General features: G+C 47.3%; 7 protein-coding genes across 7 annotated transcripts; 3 read left to right on the top strand and 4 right to left on the bottom strand.

Annotated features, from left to right (window-relative positions):
* Positions 1–4,692: 4,692 nt before the first annotated feature.
* Positions 4,693–4,950, bottom strand: B0T23DRAFT_326410 (uncharacterized protein; the record flags this gene model as incomplete). Its single annotated transcript, XM_062835559.1, has 1 exon — positions 4,693–4,950. One exon carries the CDS (start codon positions 4,948–4,950, stop codon positions 4,693–4,695), a length of 258 nt encoding a protein of 85 aa, XP_062688895.1.
* Positions 4,951–5,388: 438 nt separating this feature from the next.
* On the bottom strand, positions 5,389–7,185 carry B0T23DRAFT_246592 (uncharacterized protein). Its single transcript, XM_062834140.1, has 2 exons — positions 5,804–7,185; positions 5,389–5,742 (listed from the first exon to the last, which is right to left on the bottom strand). The coding sequence occupies exons 1-2, from the start codon at positions 7,099–7,101 to the stop codon at positions 5,505–5,507; spliced, it is 1,536 nt and encodes a 511-aa protein (XP_062688894.1). The 5' UTR covers positions 7,102–7,185; the 3' UTR covers positions 5,389–5,504.
* Positions 7,186–9,724: 2,539 nt separating this feature from the next.
* Positions 9,725–9,994, top strand: B0T23DRAFT_325990 (uncharacterized protein; the record flags this gene model as incomplete). The annotated part of the gene is made up of 1 exon (XM_062835539.1): positions 9,725–9,994. One exon carries the CDS (start codon positions 9,725–9,727, stop codon positions 9,992–9,994), a length of 270 nt encoding a protein of 89 aa, XP_062688893.1.
* Positions 9,995–10,637: 643 nt separating this feature from the next.
* Positions 10,638–11,562, bottom strand: B0T23DRAFT_366775 (uncharacterized protein). The gene is made up of 3 exons (XM_062836403.1): positions 11,085–11,562; positions 10,866–10,890; positions 10,638–10,813 (listed from the first exon to the last, which is right to left on the bottom strand). The coding sequence occupies exons 1-3, from the start codon at positions 11,210–11,212 to the stop codon at positions 10,745–10,747; spliced, it is 222 nt and encodes a 73-aa protein (XP_062688892.1). The 5' UTR covers positions 11,213–11,562; the 3' UTR covers positions 10,638–10,744.
* A 2,976-nt stretch (positions 11,563–14,538) lies between these two features.
* On the bottom strand, positions 14,539–16,132 carry B0T23DRAFT_448982 (uncharacterized protein; the record flags this gene model as incomplete). The annotated part of the gene is made up of 3 exons (XM_062841066.1): positions 14,539–15,526; positions 15,611–15,866; positions 15,987–16,132. The coding sequence occupies 3 exons, from the start codon at positions 16,130–16,132 to the stop codon at positions 14,783–14,785; spliced, it is 1,146 nt and encodes a 381-aa protein (XP_062688891.1). The 3' UTR covers positions 14,539–14,782.
* A 1,211-nt stretch (positions 16,133–17,343) lies between these two features.
* Positions 17,344–17,673, top strand: B0T23DRAFT_408205 (uncharacterized protein; the record flags this gene model as incomplete). The annotated part of the gene is made up of 1 exon (XM_062839270.1): positions 17,344–17,673. One exon carries the CDS (start codon positions 17,344–17,346, stop codon positions 17,671–17,673), a length of 330 nt encoding a protein of 109 aa, XP_062688890.1.
* Positions 17,674–18,964: 1,291 nt separating this feature from the next.
* On the top strand, positions 18,965–21,801 carry B0T23DRAFT_246541 (uncharacterized protein). Its single transcript, XM_062834139.1, has 3 exons — positions 18,965–20,459; positions 20,512–20,762; positions 20,815–21,801. The coding sequence occupies exons 1-3, from the start codon at positions 19,106–19,108 to the stop codon at positions 21,427–21,429; spliced, it is 2,220 nt and encodes a 739-aa protein (XP_062688889.1). The 5' UTR covers positions 18,965–19,105; the 3' UTR covers positions 21,430–21,801.
* The last annotated feature ends 11 nt before the right edge of the window (positions 21,802–21,812 follow it).

Raw genomic sequence — 21,812 nt, 5'->3', positions numbered from 1 at the left:
TTTTAATTTACTATAAAATTTTTTATAGAAAAGGGGGTTTACTTTAAAGTTAATTAATAAAATATTATTAAAATTAAATTAATTACCCTTTTTTAAAATAATTTATAGGGAGAGTAGATGTAGAAGGAAAATCCTTAGGTTTAGATGTACGATAATACGTATAAAATTAATAATAAAGGCCTAGCCTTTTTTTAAGTTATTAGTATAGTTGGGGTCGGCTATATTTTTAATTACGGTTTTAGGTTGGTTGATAACGAACGGTAGGAGGGATTTAATTAGTTTATAGATTAAATTAATATTTATTGTGAAGTTATTACTGTTAGTAGACTATAAGTTACTATTATAGATTATAATATAATAATAAAGTTAATTATTAAACGAGTCTATCCTTAGGCGTAGTCTTAGTTTTATATTTTTTATGTTAATAAAAATATAGTATTGAATATTAAGTATAAGTAGGATAAGAAGGTCGCCGCTTAGGTTATTAATGCTTATACTATTGTTATACAAATATAAATATAGTAAGAAATATCGGTATTAATATTAGTCTACCCTATATTAGTATATTCTAATAATATAGCGAGTTTTGAAGAGTTTAATAATGAGGATTAAGAGGTAGTTAATAGCTTTAACCATTTAGTAGATAATACGGATTAATTAGAATTAATATTTAATACTATAGAGTATTTATAGTTTAGACTTTATACTTTTTAGAAGTATATTTATTATATGTATATTATTAAGGATTTTAATACCGTATTTGAGAAGTTTTGTAGCTACTTCTCGTAGTAGATTATAATTATTACGTATTTAAAAGAGATGTATTTAGTAGTTAAAAAGGAGTAGGTTATTTATTACGTTAATAAGAGGTTTAATTTTGGCTACCGTACTATATTGTTAATTAAATTAGCGAATTGTACTTTAAAAAGTTATATTATTAGTGGTAAGTCCTATAATTAATTATATTATTGTTTATATAATTTATAGTATATTAATTATTATTTTAATATAGGTAGTAGTATTGTTATTACTGCTATTATATAGAGTTTTAAGTTAATTGACAGTATAAAATATAATATTGAGTACGAGATTGAGAAGTAGATTGTTTGCGCTAAATGTAAATATTTTAATTAGTTATAAGTAAAAGATATTTGTAGAGTAATCTGTTGGTGAGCTTTTAATAAGGTAGTACGTTAATATTATATTATATTCGGTATTATTTTAATAAAGGTTAAGTTAGACCCTAATGAGTTAGAATTATATACGGGCAAATTTATTATATAATTCGGTTTGCCTTGTTCGTATATAATATTAGAATGCCTTCTTAACCGATTTTAATTATTCGTATTCAATAAATATAATTATTACCCCTACTAATAGCTTTATAGATTATTCGATAATAAGGATAAGTATTTGAAATATTAGGATTTTAATAAGGTAATAAAGTTTAAGGGTCGACCCTACTACAATGCGCCTTTTATTCCTAATCTTCGCGCCCCTTAATTAACTATGCCGGTTAATATTTAAATTCCCCCTCTATTAATAGCGCTAATTTAATTCTAAATAGGAGTATTACAATATTAGGGCTAGCTTCGCCTCTAGCCTAGCCGCGGCCGCTAGTTTAGAGTAAGTTATAACTTTACGGTATTAATACGAGTAGCGCTATTAATTTAGTAAAATATATTTATATAGGAGGGTATTAATTTGGAGGTAGAGGATGTAGTAGATTCTTAGCCCCCTACTCTATTATAGAGGGGACGAGGCCGCCCGCGAGGCTCTATACAAGGAAGGGGTAGAGGAGGGAGAGGAGGTAGTTCTATATAGGGTAAAGGAGGCTATACTACTAGTACTATTAGTACTACTAATATAGTAAAAGGAAGAGGCACGTTAGCTAGTATTTAAATTAGCACTTAAGCCTAGTAAAAGAGATTCGCTAGTAGTTAGAGTGTTCGATTATACGGTAGAAATTAAATAGATTATAAATATATAGATTAATATAAATTAAGTACGATTAATTAATCGCTCAATTGAACAATTCAATTGAGTACAATATACGACCGTACTACTAAATACCCTATAAAGTGCGTTGTAAAGTGCCCTATAAATCTGGTCTGACGCGTGTACTAGTTATAGTCTGGATTCTGGGCTTGGTACGGTATGAAAGAATGTAATGCTTAGATTTATTAGGTGAAATTAATAAAAGAATACAATTACAAGGTGGAAGGTAGGCCGCCTATTGGATACAGTGCTTCTGATTGGCTAGAAGCCCGGGGAGGGTGGGGCGACGGTGTCTGAAGACATTCTCGACGGTCCGAAAAGACATTCTCTTTATAATTCAAATTATAAATAAATTGATAATGTAGATAGGATTTTAGCTGTGTGGAGGATAGTAGTGTACTCTAATATAGAGGAGGGATTTTATTAGTAATAGCGGGTATTATTAAGGGAATTCCCTAAGTAAAAAGGTACGATTATTATATTTTTCTATTATTATTTATATAATTACTAATCCCTCTTTTTATAATTATAACCGACTACCTTTTCTATGTTTACCTCCCGTTGAGGTACGAGTTTGCCTATTTCGCTATTAGATTATATTGTAATTTTAGTATACGAGTAACCTCCCGTATAGAAGGTGCCTACGGCGTTTTGAAAGTACTATTTAAGAATTATTATATTAATTTCAATTAATTATTAGGTACTATTACCGAAACCCTTAAATAATTGAAAGAGAATTTTATAATTAAATACACGTATCAAATCTTAAAAGATATAGCGAAATTTAAATATACTATTTTAACGGATTTAAAGTTTATTACTAATTTTGTTTACCTTGAATTACTCTAATGGTAAGCTTAATTAGTTAGTAATAATTTTAAGCGCTTATAATTTAATTTAGAGGGATTAAAAGTAAAGTGTTCTATTTACTTTACGAGGTAGTATAGTTTACCCTATTAGTATAGGATAATTAATATTGTACAGTTAAATAGTATTATATTTTTAAATATAATTAATAAGTATTAGTTACTTAAACTAAATATAGTAAATAAATATCCTTTTCTTAAATATTATTTATCTAATACGTTTACTAACTATATCTTTTATTAGCCGTTATTTATAGAGTGGCTATTACTATATAAGGAGAGAGACCCTCTCCTAATTATTATTAACCATTAAAAGGTTCGTAATAGTGCCTAGTCTATACTTACTATACCCGCGCTCCCTCCTCTCTCTTCCTTTAGTATTAAATATAATTTATTTTATAATATCCCCCCTAAAGCTTTATAGCTTCCTAAGAAGAAGAGGATAATTAAAATAGTATTGGCTAGTTAGAGGGAGTAGGAGGTAAAAGTAGCGGTAGAGAATGCGAGGTTAGAGATAGAAATATTGAAAATATAATTCTAGGAGTTGAGAAAGTTATAGTAAAGAGAAGTATAGTTAGAAGTACGGTTGTAAGAGTTTACGAATTAATAATAATAAGTTTAACCCCCGCCGTCGTTACTAATATACTAAGGGTATTAATAATAGTAATATTACTAACCTACCCGCTAATTAATAATGTCCCCCCTCCTTTATAATAGCCGCTATATTTAAATCCTTACTAGCCGCTACTATTTAGTTAATAGCAATCCTAATAGTTGTACTAGTTCTTCCAGTCGAGTTAGTAGTACTAATATTAGTAGATTATATATATTAGTATAAATATAAATTCTACAATTTCAGCATATTTATGTAAATTAGCATTTTAGAAAGCCTCGTTTGTGTAAATCCTTGTGCAATTTTGGTGTAGATGTTGTATATATGTTATTTTGGTGGAAATTTAGCGGGCGAGAATATGGGTGAATTATTGGCTAGACCGGTTCCACACAGGGGATTTATCTGGGCACACAGTCGATTTATCCGGCCCGGTTGAAAAAGTCAATACACTACACTAGTCAGTCAATGATTTTCAACTTACATATTGGGCAAACCGGCATCCAGAACTCTGAATGGTTCGCTGTTTCCCCCCAGCAACGTTTTGCACAACCCAAACCGGGCGAACCGAACGGAAGAGGTTCCAAAGTGTGGGTACGGCTCCCGCAATGTTTCGTTTCGTTTCGTTTCGTTTCGTTTCGTTTCGTTCCGTCACAATGAAGGTTTTAGTGGGGAATGGAGAGACGCGGGCCGTCCCCTGTTTTCCCTTTTTTTCGTTTCCTTCCGTGTTCTTCTGTCCTCTACACCACGTTTTTTTTTTTTTTTTTTTTTTTTTTCTTTTTTTTTTAATCCTTCTTTCGCGCTAGTGTTTCAAAAGCCACAGCATACTCCGCCATCATCCACCGCCTTCCTGCGCTCCCGACTGGGCTGACGATTTGAAGAGGTCCCTTCACGTCACTTGAATACCACCTTAGTTCCGCTGTAGATCTCACCGGTTCTCACCGAGTTTTCGCAAAGGGTCTTGTCTTACTTGGCTCTCTCTCCGCTGCTATGACGAGCGATATGTGGATCTGAACACCTACCCTCTATGCTTCAAAACCGACCCTGAATTCTGCCTGATTTGTGTGCGTGTTCTAGACCTGCGTCTATCAGATTAGCGGCGTGTGTGTACTGGCCACTCAGCGGTGCCATATCCCGTGACTTTTTTTTGACCAGCTTACGTTGGCAAAGCGAGATGCAGAGAGAATGAAAGTCAGTTGGTAAGTAGAAAGGGTCAATTTAAACACCAGACATTATCGTATTTCGATGTTTTCCACTATATGCTATACATCTCATCAACTCGACTCGTTCTTCATCTTTCCAAACTCTGCATCCTCCTGTTTTCTTCTTCTCTCTCTCCCGCATCCGCCCCCCCCGGTTTTCGATTTGCCGAAACGTTGATATGCCACCTGGGACCAGCCCAGTGCGCGCACTACCGCCCGATCGGTGTACAAGAAGAAGAGAATATCCAGTGACCAAACCCGGGAACCAGTCCATCGCGATTTAGAAAGTTGGTAATAGTAATACCATGTTGTTTCTTTTGGAAAAACCCCAGTATGTCGCAGCAGTTAACCAGCAACCGTGCTTCGTTGTGTGCCATTCCATCTCTAAATGTTGAACGAAAGTAAAATGCGATGCTGATTCCTAATGTCATAACCATAAGATCGTAAGATAGAAAAGCAAGAAAGCCAGCCCATGGCAATACGTCGCTCACGTCATCTGACTCGAGCCACCACAGAAAGAGAAAAAGAAATTGAAGAAAAATGAACACCGCGCATATGCATGTAATCTGGGTTTCCAGATTCTTCTTGAAAGACATAAAAAGAAAAGGAAACGCAATGCTTGATCCTCCCGCTTTTCATGATAAATCGTAGGTAAAAATCAATTGTGATAACGCCAAAACTTGCTCATAATCGTAACGCGTAAGAAAGTGGTGAACGTAAAACAATAAAAGAAAGCCGATGTGAATCGCAAAGTTTATCGTTGATACTGACAAAGGAGATTGAACCGGTGAGGACCGCAATAACCATTAGTGAAGTGAAAAACATTGTTTAGCAGGCTGCTATGGGTTGATCAAGCCGCATCGGGGTAGGTTGGTGAGACTGAGTTTGCGAGTGCCGCCGACCGAAGACGTGCTGCATGATGGATCGTGGGCTGGCGTCAATACTAGGAAGGCTGACGGTCTTGTGGGTCAATGGCACGGGGATGCGATGAACCTTCCTGGAGGTCTGCCACTTCTCCTTGATGCAATCGTCGACAAGAGCCATGAGGCCAGAAGCCATGATAACACTAGTCAAACATGATTAGAGGATGTCCAATCTTCCTTTTACCGGGTATGTGGAAAACTTACTCAGCAACATCGGTAACAGCATCAATGATCGTCTCATCAGCGATCCACATGAAGCATGGGGGAACCCACCCGCCAGCGCGCTCGTCGGCATCAACCTGAGCGGGCGATCGAGTCTCGGGAACAATGTGGGCGACCGGGGCGCTGAGGTTTCCGTCGCGGATGAGGTGGAATGAAACTTGACCCCCCATCTGTTTGTCGACAGAACGCTTCCAAGCATAGTTGTGACCCCACCACTCAAACTCGTACCGCTTGTTGTTCTTACCACCGCGGCGGTGCACATCAACACGGGCATAGTTGCTGAATTCAAGCTTGATGGTGTTGGTGGGAACGGCACGGTGCGTCTTGCCCTTGGAACTGAGAGACATGCGCGAAGAGTTGCTGTGGTTGCACAACTCATCGTCACCGTAGCACGAGTCGCTGGTGTTGGGTCGGCTGGAGCAAATAGATGCAGCACCAGACGTTGGTGTGCGCCGGAGGACGGGCTTGGACTTGGTCGCAGCACTGAGCGTCTTGATGGCCGTCGACATTGAGCGCTTCAAGTTGGGGCGATCGTGGTGGCTCTTGTTGACATCATCCCTGGAGGCAGCCCTGGACTTGGCCTTGGCCGCCGTTGACGACTCGGCGTACTTGCGCTTCGAGTTGCAGACCTCGCGCCCGGAGTCACGGCAGTACCGGCGCAGAGAGAATTCGCGCTTGGCCAAGTCGTACATACGCAGATGGAAGAGTTGATAAACGGTTCTTCTGCGGCCAGTGACGACAGTGTCGATGCGCAAGTTCATGTTCCCGTCCGACGTGTATTCATCGTGACGGATGGAGAGACGGTTGAGCGAGGGGAAGAGCTTGGCGAAATCCTGAGGGGTGGTTGCCCGGACGTTGGGTTCCACAAGTTCACGGCGGTACGTGGGGAGCGGCGGGATGCTGGTGTCCTCGGCCTCCACCACGGGTGATTCGTCATCAAGGTCCATGGCGTCGAGATCCTGGGATGAGGCTGTCGTGGAGGCGTAGGTCTCTACCGAGGAACGTGGGTAGAGCGAAGTGGCTGGGCTGACATCGTCCTGGTAGACATATGGCTTGGGTTGCGAGTGGTGGTAAGAAGAGGGAGCATACAGGTCTTCCTCCGGCCTTGTCGACGTGCCCATAGCCTTGTGGTCTGAGAAGTAGTGGTCCTGAGTGGAATAGAGCGAAGTAGGGGCGGTAGAGTGAGTGAGGTGGGACTCGAACGAGTCGTGGCTCTGCTGGTGAGAGTGGCCACTGGAAGTGCTCTGGCTCGAGCCTTGTCTTCTATGACTTGACGACATTGTTGTGGATGTATGGGCTGGCTATGTGTTGAAAAGTGAAGAAGTGAAGAGGAATGAACGTTCAACGTTGCGGTCTGATTGTGTGAATGGAGATGTGGGGAGGAGGGGTCAGAACAGAAGCGGTCGTGGGACGGGACGGGAGCACTCCAAGACTTATATCAAAAGGCCTCATGTTGCGTGAGAGTCGGAGATGGCTCCCGGGGCGTGGGGCTCAAGAGGCAGGACGGGGCCAGGACGGGGAGAACGGGTCGCCGGTAGGGTGGGCAAAGTGGGTTGTGGGTTGGGCCGATTCTCTTCAGTCCACTTGTCAGACTCGAACTTTGCTGGAGTGTACAAGCGTGGTGGACTGGGCCAGGGGATACAGGGGACGTCAGTGGAAGACCCGTGAGAGACCAGTGAGAAAGCAGTGGGAGGCAGGGGCACCGGATGGGATTGGCGACTGCGAATGGCTCCAAGTGTCTTTTCAGAGTCTGCTGCATACGACGAACCGGGGCTGCGACGTGCAGACCAAAGAGTGTCGAGATACGTAGTCGGTGTTTTCGGTAACAAACAGCCGCTTGGCTCGAATTGTTGCTCACTCATTTTCTCATCCTCCCTTTCGCACCAGGCCTGTTTGGGCATTAAACGCGGGGAGATGCGTTTTAAATGGGCAGACGTGTTGGCATCGTCTGTCTCGCCCGCTCTGTTGGTGTGAGAGTGCCGTTGTCAGAAGCTCTTTTGGACTGGCATTTGACTCGTCAGCCCGGACAGAGTAGCGTGGAGCGAATTGTATAAAGAGGAGGCGGGGACAATATCGATATCGGAGACAATGTTGAAGCTGCAGCAAGCAGTGGAGAGAGCAAGATCATGATGGTGATGGTGATGATGAGCATGCAACAAGGAGATCCTCAACAACCTTCACTCCCACCTATCTTGCAACGGTGACTGGGCAACCAAAGCACAGTCAGAGAACAAGACCGGCTACGGCATCCATTGAACTGCCTGTACACTCCCTCGTACACACAGCCGCAGAGCCGGTACACTTTGAGGTTGTACCGTGTTATGACGCCGAAATGCTCAGAGAACTCACTGCCAAGACAGCAACAGGACCTGGATCAAGACATGCGCACAAGTTCACAACAGCCTGCAACATCGAGGCCCATCTCTCTGGGGATCGAAGGCTCCCCATTTTTACTGTCTCGAACCCGTTACAATGGGCTTTCTTTTCGCCATCTGTCTCGAGGGGATCTGGGTTGTCTGACAACGAGGACGACGACGACGACGACGAGCACACCACATCTGGATCACGGACTTGTCCCAGAACGGTTCCCCATTTATTGGGGCAAAGGGCGACTGGCGATGAAGGGTAATTCGGTAGTGTAAAAGATAGAGCGCACATTCAGCAGCAACCCAATCGGCGCAAAGACGTCGTCGTCGTGGTGGGTGATGTTCTAGTCGGGCCTCGCAGGTCGGCTAAAATAAATCAGAAAGGACTCGGATCAGGGCATAGTGAGTGGCCAGAAAATGGCCCGTCAGCCATTGGCGAAGCACCCACCTTTGCTTTGATTGGCCTGTCTGCACTGCCTCCAGGTGGACGAGGTTGCACTTCTACTTCTGCAGTGGTGGAGCGATTGCGAGACTGCTTGGTTAGCATGCCAAGACCTGAGGGTGGTCTGTTAGCAAATGTATGGACAGAAAGGCGAGATAGCTAACACGTATACAGACAGATCAGCATGCGGTCTTGTCGTGCGTCAAATTCTTGCAGTAGAGCGAAGCCATGACAGCAGCGGAAATCCACCCGTGCGGTGTTCCGACCAGTGCCAACAAGCCTCGGGGTCTGTCACATCCCACCTTCTCCCGCGCACATGCACCCTGTCGGCACCTTGATGGCTTCTCGACGTGCGAGGTGGGCTGTTGAAACGACGCTACTCTAGAGACAAAAGGTTGACGAGAAGGAAGGAAGGGACACGCACGCCACGGCCACGAGAGAGGAACTCGACCGACTGTCTCAGTAAAAGTCAAGGAAAAAAGGAAAGAGAAATTCCGTTCATGGCGGCTGCTCCCCTCTCTCTCACATCAGTCCCTTCCCAAATTAGAGCTCGAGAAAAGTTGGGGTTATTCAGTTCAGTTCCTACCTGGGGTGTTACTTACCACCCCGAGATAGTGCAATCTACACTACCTACACTAGACTGGACATCATGCCTTCCCCATTTGATGGGTTTCCCCGAAGGTACCTACCTAGATGTTGGGAAAGAGCAAATGTCTCAGGCTGTGTTTTTGTCGGTGGTCAGACAACCTGCTAGGTAAGCACACTCACTTTTCTCTTCTTGCACCTTCTGAAGATGCTACACAAAACCTGTTGTTGTACGGGCTTGGGCTCACATCAGCTCCCGTCAGCTGTCAACGAGCATATAAAAAATAAGCGTGTCAAGTTTGACAGACTTTTCTATCGATCATTTCTCCCTGTTTGTTAGCTAGTGTACATGGATCACTTCGGCAGTGGATGCGTCCATCGCGTTTCGGTTTCATCCCGCCTGGATCATGGCATGGACAGACTGCAGGCTCCGTAATGGTCCATGTCCACAATGTCCCGTCAGTATCGCTCGTTGAGATCTGCCATGATCTTGACCACGAGCCATCGCCGATGAGTACACTACCTGTACCAGCACCTGCCATGGAGCATCGCAGTATAAAGGTTCAAGTTCGGCCCGAAGAATCTTCACGTCGACGTAATGCCGCTGTTGCTCTGCTTCATGATACTGGGACCGTCTTTCCCACCGTTTGCATATCCCGAAACCCGCAACCGTCAAGCCTGTTTGACATCCGTACCGCGACATCCTGCCAAGGGAACGCCTTCATACAGCCAATTCCTAACATCGGCCAGCGCATTTCCAACACTGTAAACATACTCTAGCCAGCTTACTCCCAGCACTCATTATACCTTTCCCAAGACCTCTGTTTCTCTCTATTGTCTATTGAACCTAGACCAGCATTTTGGTGGTTGGCGTACTAACAGCTCCTAACAATGGCATTTTGCATAGCGCAACGAGGCGGACCCATAAGATCCTATAGCGGCGGACACCGCGTCCTTCCGGCTGGTGATTAACAGCGGCTAACAACTGGCGCTTTTCCCAGTCGGTTGGAGTCAGGTTGCTGAGGGGATTGGATGCCAATCAGGGCGATGGTATCAGCGGCCCGGAAGAATACAGAACGCCTAGCAGGCGCATGGATGTAATCCCGGCTGTACGTGGCAGCAATTCTCACAAGTCAGAACGGCCGCCGGAACTGATGAAGCCCAAGGGCTGAACCACTCGGGAACCTGGTAGATGCCCAGATGCCCAACCACAACCATCTCGGCCACTCAGTGAAGCCATCTCAAGTGCCCAGGCGCCGTTGTGAAAGCAACCCTTCCAGCCACACGAGCACGGCTACCAGTTGCGAGAGTGAGGCGGTTCTTCAGCGAGGCTAGTGAAAGTGTGAATGGACAAAAGTGCCCACAAACCGTGGGGTATCTTCCCTTTCTGGAAAATCACTTGAATCCTCTCGTCACCCGTTCAGCATCAGATGCGTCAAGATTTATTGGGTTGCCATGTCATATGCTGCCCCTCATGCGCATCAAGATGACCATGTTATCGCGTTTCCAACACCCCCCATCCAGGCCCATCTAGAGAGCCACCAAGCCCACCAGCTTCCCGACGAGACCGAGCTCGATTGACAGAGCCACCTTGACGCGCTTCTCACTTTCGTAACGATATCATAGCTGACTCAGATTCGAACATACTTACAAAGTCCTCAATCCCTAAGGTCCAGCTCCAATTTTTTTTTTTTTTTTTTTTTTTTTTTATAGGGAAAAAGCGGAAAGCCCCTCCGATCGCCTAGAAAATCACAGCCCTTGTTGTTTCAACAAGGTTAGCCGCCGGCTCAAGCTTGACCTGGTTCAGCCAACTCAATTCCCCTAGCCTCAATGGCGATAGCTTCCATGGGCCGGCACACTGGAGACCTACTGGACACCACCGTATACGGCTTGGCGCAGGTCGCCGATTCTCCGCACTTGGAACCGACTGTTCGCTCTGCAGGCTCTAGTGTCGCAGTACACTAGTGAGGGCCGTGGGGTTCGCCCGTATCGGACCATCACGGCGCTGACTGTGTGTCAACCTCTCATTCGCCGACAATATCGGGCCCCGACCAAGACCACCAACCCGGAAGCAAGAGGTGGGTTGGAGTTGGAGTTAGCAGCGACCACATGCCTTCGGCCCAGCTGCCGGGACGTCAAAATGGCTCTCGATTTCACCTGCCCCCCAAAGAACTCTTGCTTTTTGCACCCGATCTTGCATTTGCTGAACCAGTGGCACGTTGCCGTGATCAGAAATTGAACACGTCCCGGCGTACCGGACGACAACCGACATCGCTGGTGTCCTGCACGCCTTCAGGGGCTTCTTAAACTAAACTCCTGAGAAAGTTTGGATGCAGATGTACAACGCGTATCACAAAAACACTCGAGCAATTTGATGACCCCATGTTGCCGTTTAGAAAAGAAAAGAAGAAGAGAAAAAAAAAAAAAAAGAAAAGAAAAAAGGGCAGGCAATCCTTCACGGCCAAGCCTGAGGTGATTGGCGTGGTGCTCTCGCTCGCAAAATCTTTGGATGCCTCTATCCGTCACAGGCATCCTTGCCGGATTTTGCATATATGCATGCATGGACATCCCGTTACTGTAGACTACTCAATTTGATATGGGGTGGTTATAGGCACGTCTCTGCGGCTCTGGGATTGGACTGCAATCCCGTTAGCATCCATCGTCGCTGCAGCGACGTTCTCAGGTGACGCTGGTACCTCAGGTGCTCAGGTCTCTTTCTGATGTCCTCTATGCTTCCTCACCTTGGCGTGAACGTCGATCTCAGCATATGACTTTGGTTCAAGTTGTCCTCAGCAGCAGTGTCCCAGACTTTGAGACTCGCAAGGTCTCTTCAGATTCCCGATCCGCTGTCAAGCCACACGTGATGATAGCCCTTTGTTTCGGTGAACTGCGTACAGCAATGTCTGTAGCTAACCGGTACGGTCACCATAGACAGCGGAAGAGGTAGTGTATCGGGTGCATCGTGGACGTCCAATGATACCTGATGTTGTACAACTTTTATCGCGGTCTTGTGCCCAATCAAACCGTGGCGGGACCTCCCTTTTGGGCAACCGAGCAAATAGGTACATGCAGTAGGTACCTTGCGCTTCCTCGCCGAGGTCAAGCTCTGAGTTGAGCATGTTGAACCTGATGTCCACCAATGATAATCTGAGATGTCTTAGACGTAGGTACACTACGCATTGATAAGCCACACCAGAGGTAAAGGGGAGCATCTCTGAAGCCTACAGATTCAGCTCGATGCCCAAGTGAATGGCGAGGAAGAACCCCGGAGCCTTGTCATAGACTCAAGGCAACACAAGGCGTTCATGAAGGCTCAAAATACGATTTCTCCAGGCGTCGGCTTTCGGCTGAGGCATCAATAATCACTGCGTCCCTGCTCTTGCTCAGCGTTCCTTGTTATCAAAGCGGCCGAGTGGTTTGGCGAGGATGTGGCAGAATATAGGCAATATGCGGAATATCGAGGCAAGTCACCTGTTTGGACCGATCTCCTGCCTATGGTTACCACCTGCCTGCCTAACGTTGGTTTATTGCACCCTTAGGAGTGGGGCTTTCCTGTCCTGACTTGGGGGGACTACCAGAGATTGGGGATCAGATTACACCCTTCTTTGCACAAAAATATCACACTACTCCATGAAAATGCGCTGCTGTGTTTACCGGGCTCTGTCATTTCTGACAGACGAATAGCCGTTGTCGCTGTTGGGTGTGTGTCAGTCAGAGGCGTCTATCACGGACTTTCTTCTCTGTTTCTTTGGCTGATGCCCTTGCCGGGTACTCAATTGGCACTGGCAATGTGTCCCAAACGCAATTCGGCAGGAAACAAACTATCGAAACTGTTGTCTTGAAACCCCTCAAGAACCGTCGCGAGAACCGTCGCTATGCGAGATGAGTCTCTATACCGGGACCGAAACTAGCTGGCTACCTCGACACAGAGGGACAATCGTGTGTTCTTCGCTTTCGAGAAGGTTACATTGCGAGTAGAGAACTTTGAACAGGACGCAGGACAATCTACGTCCTCTGCACAAGGGCAGTCCTTCAGATGCTGGTCAAATTCATGGGATACTCTCACTGCCGTACCAATGTCAGAACGAAGTTCGCCAAAATAAGAAGCGGGTCACAAGCTTGCATAGAACCGATCTGCGTGGTCTGGGCATCTCGAGACGGCAGAACATGTGCTTTCCCTCACTTGATTCGCATTTGCAAAGATTTTCAACCAACATCGGGAGAGCATCGGGATTTGCGGACGAGTTAAAGAAAGTCGGGCGCTGCTCAGTGACGTCGATCATTCATTACTGACAATACGTTTCTTGCATCAAGTCTACATATCAAGACGGTATTTGCTGGCTCATGTAACCGGATAATCGGCTGAGAGCGGTTGAGTAATTCAGTTCTGGATATCCGATAGAACCCCGATTTGGGAAGAGGGATGAGACCGGCTTCCGAGAGCTTCACGATTATTCGTGATCATGATGACTTGCGCTCGAATCCTCTTCATCTACTTGTCAAGCTTCGACATACAGAAGAAGTGGAAAGAGTATGTATCAGCTACAGTCAGACACTTCCTCAAATTGAGCCGTGCAATTGAACCAGAGCTTCCATCTCTTCGATGCGATGCCTGGCCACTCATTCAACGCCTTCTCGATAACCTGCCCATAACAGCCACACAAGCGATGGAGCGTAGACAAACATTTACAGATTCATGACAAGTGGTGAGATGTGGAAGATCCCATTTGGTCTAGAATTGAAACAATGGAACGTGGCGAGAGATTAAAAAGCAGGAGGCGAAGTGGGAGATAATCTCACTTAATCCACAAAGTTAACTGCCACAGTCACTGTCCGGTGTCTGCCGTTGAAACACATGCTGCTTCATGGCGATGTGCAAGCAAGGATTGTACACTCGCCATTATCAATTCACGGCAGATCACGTTTCTCTTCACAGCTTCTGACTTGCTGTTCTCAGTCTGCTGTGCGAAATTTTACTGACTCTTGAGATGGTCTGAAGTGTGAGCAATCTAGTGTGGAAAGCATGGAAAGGATAACCCGACCAGGGAAATAGAGGCTGAGTTGACGAGGAAGGAGCATAGTGAAAGCAGCAACTACTCATATATGAAACCTTCAGTGCAACCAACAGCGGGAAGGCACGGGTGAGAACGACTCCTAACCACGGAAGTAGCCACCAGCTCTGACGATTCTGCGTGTCGTCGTACGTCCTTGAAGAGTTGGTCATTTTCACAATGCAGAGGAAAACAACAGGCAGAGTATCACCGCCTCGGCGTTTTGTTTTCTCTTTTTTTTTTTTTTTTTTTTGATACTCCCCAAGATGGTCCCTTCAGCCATGTCCTCCTGATGATGAGTACATTCTAGTCTTTGGACGCACTAGTTATCGAAGCCTTTTCTTCCCTGCCTCCTCTTGACTGTGAGCCCAGCAGTAACCCCTCAAATTTGAGCCCTTCCTTCCCATATCATGCTTCTAAATTCCAACGCTAATCTGGCATCTAGCTTCCCTTCCCCTTCCTCCTCAACTCTTCAGTTCTTTCTCCCTTCATCCAGCATATTCCACCGAATCATCACTCACACTCCCAATATCTTGAGGTTCTCACGTTCCCTCAAAGCCTTCTCCCTCTCACTCATCTCCTTCTCCTGCAACTCAAGCGCCATCTCCTGTGCTTTGAGTCTAAGCTTCTCGAGCTTGTTTCTTTCATCGATTTCCATCAGTTCCATCTGCTTGGCCATCAAGAGGAAGGTGCGGTCACCCATCTTCTCTTCATACTCGTTAAGGAAATCTGCGTGTTCACAAACCTTCTTCTCACATTTAGCGAGTTCTTTAGCCGCCTCTTCGGACAATGAAGGGTATATCTCGCGAAGATCAAGTGCCCGATCGTTGATCCACTTCTCACCTTCAGCGTCTTCTTCGGCTTGTGTTTTGAAAAGGGGAGAAGAAGAAGAAGAAGAAGAAGGGGTTGGGGTGGCACCATGATGGATTTGGGGGAAAACAAGTGGTAGGTTACTAGGTGGAGCCGGGTTAGTACGCTCTGACGGGGCGGTTGAGGCTCGGCGGCGTTCCATAAAGAGCATGTGGTTGGCGTCTTGGATGAGAGCGCCCTCGTGCGACATGACCCAGTAGCAGTCGAGGATTTCCTTGAGGCGTATATGCTGTTTGACGACATTCTGGAGATCTTGGAATAAGATCTTTTTGTCAGCGTCGGAGACTTCGTCTCCGGTCTCCTGTTTTTCTGTTGCTTTGTTTTCCGCCTCCTCCTCTGCCTTATCATCTGCATGATCGTCTGCCCCTTCTCTCGCTCCCTCTCCTGTTTTCTCGTCTGCTTTCCCTCCCGCTACTCCTCCTTCTGTTTCGGTTGCTCTTTCTTCCTCGCCGTCTTGCTCTTCCAGGCATGTGACCTTCTCATTGTTACTTTCTGGATTGACATGCGCCTTGATAGTAGACATGTAGTTCTGTTCCGCCACCAGATGTTCCTGCACCATGGCGCGAACAATCACCTCGAGGCGTGGATACTTCTGTGCGTTGACGAAGTAGTCGGTCACCCACTTGGGGTTGCGGCTCCAGAAATCTTGGAGATGTGGGGGTTGAAACATTTTGAGGGTCGGTCGTTCAGGTGCCTTGGACTCTGGCTCTTGTTCTGATTGGACTTTGCATCTTTCCCGGGAGTCATGTTGCGATGTTGAAGCCTCAGATTGCGATTTCTTCTCTGATTTAGGCTTATCATGTGCTCTGTGGGGTTTGTCTTTACAAGGTTGGTTCTCCTGAACAACATACTCCGTGGCCCATTTGACTAGTTCTTTGAGGTTTTTTCCCCAGGGTGGTTGGCAAGACGGAGGGTTGTTGAGGAGACGCTCAACATTTCTCCGAGCTTCCTGGCGCTTTGTGTCTTCTAGAAGTCTCACGACCTCTGAAAAATCCATACTGATAGTTGTCTTGGATGAATTGGCTTGAAGTTTGATGTAAATGACGAGAGGCGCTCGATTGTTGATGTTTGGATTGGGTTGTATGTGTTTCTTTGATGACGGTAAAAGAACAGATACATACTAGTCTGAGGGCATGCCATATCAATAGGTTATTCTTCCAGTACATTTCTCCTTCTTCCATTGCGTTTTCAGTAGCTGTCATTATCCCATGAGATTCGCAAGTTGCACATGCTTATTCGAATGAGCTAGTCGTTTGAGCCCGTGACCAGAGCCTAGAGAGGGATGAAATGTCGTTGAAGCTACAACAAATCACTTGCTACTCGGAGACTGAACTACGCCCTTCGGAGAGTGACTTTTCCTGAGCTTCTATTGCTGTAAACATTCACCAAGAACAAACGGCAACATTGCTAAGGAGAGACAATCGGTGTTTCTTACGAACCCGAGTATTCTCACCCATGTGATGTGAGAGAGGCAGCCTACATGGGCTGCAGTGCAAGGGATACTTGGTCGGATGGATTTGAAGACAAACGGAGGGCGATTCAAGTTTAGCAAATTAAGGACTACATAGAGTTCAAGCCCTTGGTGGTGTGTCATTTGGGTGGTACGAGAGTGGACAGGCTTTTACCTAGCTCGAGTATTCTTTAGTCATTTTCATCCTCTTAAGCAGGCATCGAAGCCACGATGAAGTATTCACGGCATTCACCAAACTCCTGTGACAGGGCGTGGTAGGAATAAAATGATCTGGATACAGCGTTGGCGGTGAACGGTCATGGCGGGTTTCCTGTGTATGTTTCGACTTCCGTCCGACAGAGGTAAAACACAATCGTCTGAAATCAGGAGTTAAGCCATCAAGAGTTCGCAAATCTGTGACCTATGGCATGCCAGTTGTTTCAATGACTGACAACGACCGAGACAGAGCAAACCGAGTGAGGATACATGAGTGATGGGCGAGGCTCCTCTGTGCCATACTGGAAAGGAGTATGTCGCACACATTGTGTATATAGCCGCAAGGTCAGATACCTCAGCGAGCTGGTTGAAAATCGTAATCATCAAAGTCACTCTCCATCACCCCTTGAAGCACGAGGTACTTTCGAATAAACCTCTACCTTTTCCCGTCATTCTTTATACTAACAACCCACCGCCCAAGTAGTCACTGGCGTAGACCAGCCTTCAACCCACTTATATCCTTTCAGAAACTACCAGTCGAGATGCCGCGGCACTCTTCAATTTTCCCCGGCGACACTCCAAGCCTGGAAGAGCTAGAGAGGCGGTATAGGGCCGCCCGACACGATCTGAGGGAGGAAACTGAACGCCGTGAGCGCCTGGAGAGGTTAATCGAAAGACGCAGCGAGCTCGTCTCGAATTATCTGGAAGAGCAGAAGGAATGGGCAAAGACCAGGGCCGACACGCTAAGGCAGATGAACCCTTCATATGGCTCAGACGAGTGGGTGGAGTTCCATAAAGCCTTGGCTCTCGAAGCATTCATCAAGAGGACGATCAGAGCCTTGGGGCCTGCGATGAGGTCGCCTCCGCAGTAGGGCTGGCTGGACTTATCCGCTAGCGTAAAATGGCGATAGTGAGAAAGAAGCGTGCAATGGTTCTCTGGACGTTCCTCTCGAAAGACGTGGTCAAACATTTGTTCCGACTTACATGATGCCAAAGTGATGATGTTTCGTTATCGTCTTTTGACGTGTGGGCACAGTGACATGAGTGGCCTGTTGGTGCGTTTTGGTGGGTTACGCTAGGTTGGGCTACTTTAATCGCATCAAAGTCAGTTGACTGTTGGCGAATGTGTTGTCCGAGTTTCAGCCAAAGACACAAGAAAAGCTAGAGGATGGGTCGCATTAGGCTCGAGGCCTTATATGGTTCGTTATCTTGGTTGGAGTCGTGGTGTGTGGTAGCATTCACGGCTTGATTTGAGGATGTGTTAAAAAAAGAGTCCAAGATGGTGGAATGTCTATATGTACGGAGTTGAAGTCGGGAGATTTGCGCCATGACGGTTGTCCGGGCCGGCACCGGTACGTAACAGCGTGCCATGGCTCGAGTGGGTCCTGGGCTGCGAGACAAAGCCGGGGCTCGGGCAGCCGTTCAGCCCTGCCAAGATCCAGCTCCCGCCGGAGACGCTACCGGGCGTGGCGGGGCTCCTTCAGCATGTAGGCCGGGCAGCCCGGACTCGCTTGTGAATGTGATCGAAAATGATGGAGAATAGTCGCGAATGACACTAGAACTCTGAAAGTCAATCAATCCCTTAATACGCTGTTTATCAAATCGTCCCCTGTTGTGAAACACCCGTCCCATTATTGCAGTGGATGATGTGCGGGTGGTGCAGCTGGGCGGCCGAGGCAGTTGAGATTTGTGCACGGACCGGCATAATGCGCTATGTATGGAAATCACTCTACGCTAATTGCTCATCGAGTTAGCGCTGCGGGGCCGCACCTTAACTGCCTTGCCTGCCCCTTGTCTTGTCTGTAACAGGACCGCAGCCAGGAAATGGTGGCATGGGCGCAGCAACATACACTACGTAGAGGATTCGACATGCCCGCACGCCTCAATGTATCCATCCGTACACCAGCAGAACTCGACCTCTCGAATTCGTGACATGTACACATTCTCTCCGGGCCTGCTTTTCATCCACCCCAACATTTGGCCAAATCCGCAACGCTGACACTTTCCTTGTCGTCGACAGAGACTCTGTTTTCATTGCGCGGCCAACTCCCCGACGATCGCCCCTAAACACATCCACATACGTACGGCTGTTCCGGACTGGTCATTCTGCCGACTGAAACAGAAGAAATCTTGATAGATTCGCCCTAATTCTACACTTAGCAAAGCGCAGCTAGCTTGAACCCACACGTGCTTGCTGTCTTTCTGCCCGAACCCGACAAGCCCACGTTCGGCTTCCCAATCAACACTTGCGACTCGGCACTTTGTATCAACGCCTACCGCGCCGTCCTCGCTCCAGTCTTTTGCATGTCGCCTCACGACCAGACATCCGTTTCCGAGAGCCAGCTTGGCATCCCCCCAAATGCCCCTACGCATGCCGCCGATTCCGAGCAAGAGGTGGTAGTCGCGTCATTGACGCCCGCGACTGCCTCTGACCCGAGCACAGTGGACCGAGAGGATGCGAATGACACCCAACATGAAGAGACGGACTTGATGTCTTCGGTTGCTACCCTAAAGCCCACCACCTCTCCAACCACAACAACTGCCACGCAGTACCTTACGATTGAATCTCGGACGTACATCGACCCCACTCCACCCACCCCGGCCGTCTCGCAACCTCCTTCTCGAAGCCCCTCTACAGCTCCTCCGCGCTCGAGACGTGGCTCCGGCTCCGACGGCGTATCACCCACTAGGTCGGACGCCGCATACGATGATAAGAAATATGCAAGTGACGACGAGCGTGAGAGCGGGTCCAGGTCCGAGCTGCAGAGCATCATGGAGCAGTTCAGCGAAGGAGGTGGAGGTCCCGGCGCAGAGGAAGTCATGAGCCCCAGGTTAGAGATGGCGTCGCCTTTGCTGGCCAGTCCCGCACAGTATCCGCCCCGCAAATCGAGCCTCGAACCACTTGCTCCCTCCATGGTCCAACAACTCCAGGACTTGCAAGGCTTAAGCTTGTCAAGCACATCTTCTGCGACGACGCCTTTCAAGGAAAAGGGCAGGGAAGAGCTGGCTCCCCCAGTCCCCCCAAAAGATGACCCATTCCATACCGGTGGCAGTCCATCACAGGCTCAAAAACGCCATAGCATTCAGAGCCTGGAAACGCCAATGTCTCCCACGACCTCACTTCATCGCCCTCCTCCTCCCGAGCCAGAGCCCGAGCCGCCGTTACCGTTCGATTTCCATCGCTTCGTCGAACAGCTCCGAAACAAAAAGGCCGATCCTGTTGCAAGATACCTAAAGTCTTTCCTGTTCGAATTCGGGAAGAGGCAATGGATGGTCCATGAGCAGGTCAAAATCATCAGCGACTTCCTCGCCTTCATTTCAAACAAAATGGCACAGTGCGAGGTATGGAGGAGCGTGTCAGATGCCGAGTTCGACAATGCCAGGGAAGGAATGGAGAAGCTTGTCATGAACCGGCTCTATACCCAAACCTTCTCTCCCGCAATACCTCCACCACAACCGATTCCCGGCGCCAAAAACAAGGGGCGGCGTGGGGAACGGCCAATGGGACCAGGGCGGCGTGGACAGCACCAGGAAGATGTTGAACGGGATGAGGTTCTTTCTCAGAAGATCAACATTTACCACTGGGTAAAAGAGGAACATCTCGATATTCCTCCGGTTAGTGAAAGCGGCAAACGGTTCCTCAAGCTGGCACAACAAGGTGAAAACGATCATGGCTTCTCGATGTGTGGCTATCGCTGACAAAACCGCAGAGCTCCTGAAGATCAAGTCATACCGCGCACCGCGAGACAAGATAATATGTGTCTTGAACTGCTGCAAGGTTATATTTGGTCTCCTTAAGCACTCAAAATCGGACGGGTCGGCGGACTCGTTCATGCCGATGCTCATTTATGTCGTGCTTCAAGCCAACCCAGAACACTTGGTGTCTAATGTCCAATACATCCTCAGATTCCGCAATCAAGACAAGCTCGGCGGAGAAGCCGGCTACTACCTCTCCTCTCTAGTAAGTTACTGGCACGACGCTGTCCGATTCTGACCTACTAACCTTTTTCTAGATGGGAGCAATTCAGTTCATTGAGAACATGGATCGAACGACACTCACCATTACGGACGAGGAGTTTGAGAAGAACGTCGAGGCGGCAGTGTCTGCCATTGCGGAAAAGCATAGGGCCGAATCACCTCCACCTCCAGAGCAGTCTGAAAAGTCAGCCGCCGTGCCAATGCTAAGTGCTGGAGAGTCATCACAAGTCCGGGCCTCACTTGATGTTGGCGGTCCTGCAACACCGCGCCGATCTAGCTCTTCCAATGAGGTCAGAGAAAGCAGTGAATATGGTGCGAATGAGGAAAAGGCGGCTATAGCAGGACTGCTAAGCACGATCCAGAAGCCTTTGAGCACCATCGGTCGATTCTTCTCTGACGAAGGGGCATCTTCGTCAGCAGACCAAGATGTCCCTAGCCCAGCCCACACGCCTCTACCAGAGCAGGAGGCTCGTCGTCAGAGATTATCTGCTGAAGAGGCGGCTGCAAGACAAGCTAGTGCCGAAGCTGCTGAGGCACAACGACTGTTCCGTGCTGAACATGCCAACGTAGTGGAAACACTCGCAGGCATGTTTCCGGATCTCGATCGCGAAGTAATCAGCGATGTGGTGTATCAGAAGGAAGGAAGGTGAGTATTCCTGCCCCTTTTCACATAATCCGAGGAGCTTAGCTCACGCTTTCTCGTAGGGTTGGTTTGGCCGTCGACGCTTGTCTCGCCCTGTCAGCATAACAAAATGGACAAAGACTTGCAATGGTGAAAGTTGGCTTGGCCAAGGCCAGACCAGGAAAAGATGGACACCATCCTTTCATGGAGCACTCGACAAGAATGCAGCAGTCGATGATACGCTCGCAATGCCTGTTGGCGCCTTGGAGGGCTCAATGAGTCTTGACATTGAGGTGCTGGGAGTATGGAAACGTACGGTTGGGGGTCATTGAATTAATACAGCCTGAGATACCACTTATCAATACATGATTAGAGACCACTTACTGAAAACTTTTTGATACCATTGGCTGG

The sequence above is a fragment of the Neurospora hispaniola genome (genome assembly GCF_033458365.1).
Source record: "Neurospora hispaniola strain FGSC 10403 chromosome Unknown B0T23scaffold_9, whole genome shotgun sequence".
Lineage (NCBI taxonomy): Eukaryota > Fungi > Ascomycota > Sordariomycetes > Sordariales > Sordariaceae > Neurospora > Neurospora hispaniola.
Note: the sequence above shows the minus strand (reverse complement) of the source record. Positions and strands in the feature narration are given on the sequence as shown.

Bases quoted from the DNA above. Each gene is read 5' to 3' on its own strand.
- B0T23DRAFT_246592 (XM_062834140.1), bottom strand. From the start codon at position 7,101: ATGTCGTCAAGTCATAGAAGACAAGGCTCGAGCCAGAGCACTTCCAGT. The intron at 5,743-5,803 runs GTAAGTTTTCCA...ATGTTTGACTAG, and splicing joins GCTGTTACCGATGTTGCTGA to TGTTATCATGGCTTCTGGCC.
- B0T23DRAFT_366775 (XM_062836403.1), bottom strand. From the start codon at position 11,212: ATGGTCCGATACGGGCGAACCCCACGGCCCTCACTAGTGTACTGCGAC. The intron at 10,891-11,084 runs GTAGGTCTCCAG...AAAAAATTGGAG, and splicing joins GCCGTATACGGTGGTGTCCA to CTGGACCTTAGGGATTGAGG. The intron at 10,814-10,865 runs GTAAGTATGTTC...GAAAGTGAGAAG, and splicing joins CCTTAGGGATTGAGGACTTT to CGCGTCAAGGTGGCTCTGTC.
- B0T23DRAFT_246541 (XM_062834139.1), top strand. From the start codon at position 19,106: ATGTCGCCTCACGACCAGACATCCGTTTCCGAGAGCCAGCTTGGCATC. The intron at 20,460-20,511 runs GTGAAAACGATC...ACAAAACCGCAG, and splicing joins CCTCAAGCTGGCACAACAAG to AGCTCCTGAAGATCAAGTCA. The intron at 20,763-20,814 runs GTAAGTTACTGG...ACCTTTTTCTAG, and splicing joins GCTACTACCTCTCCTCTCTA to ATGGGAGCAATTCAGTTCAT.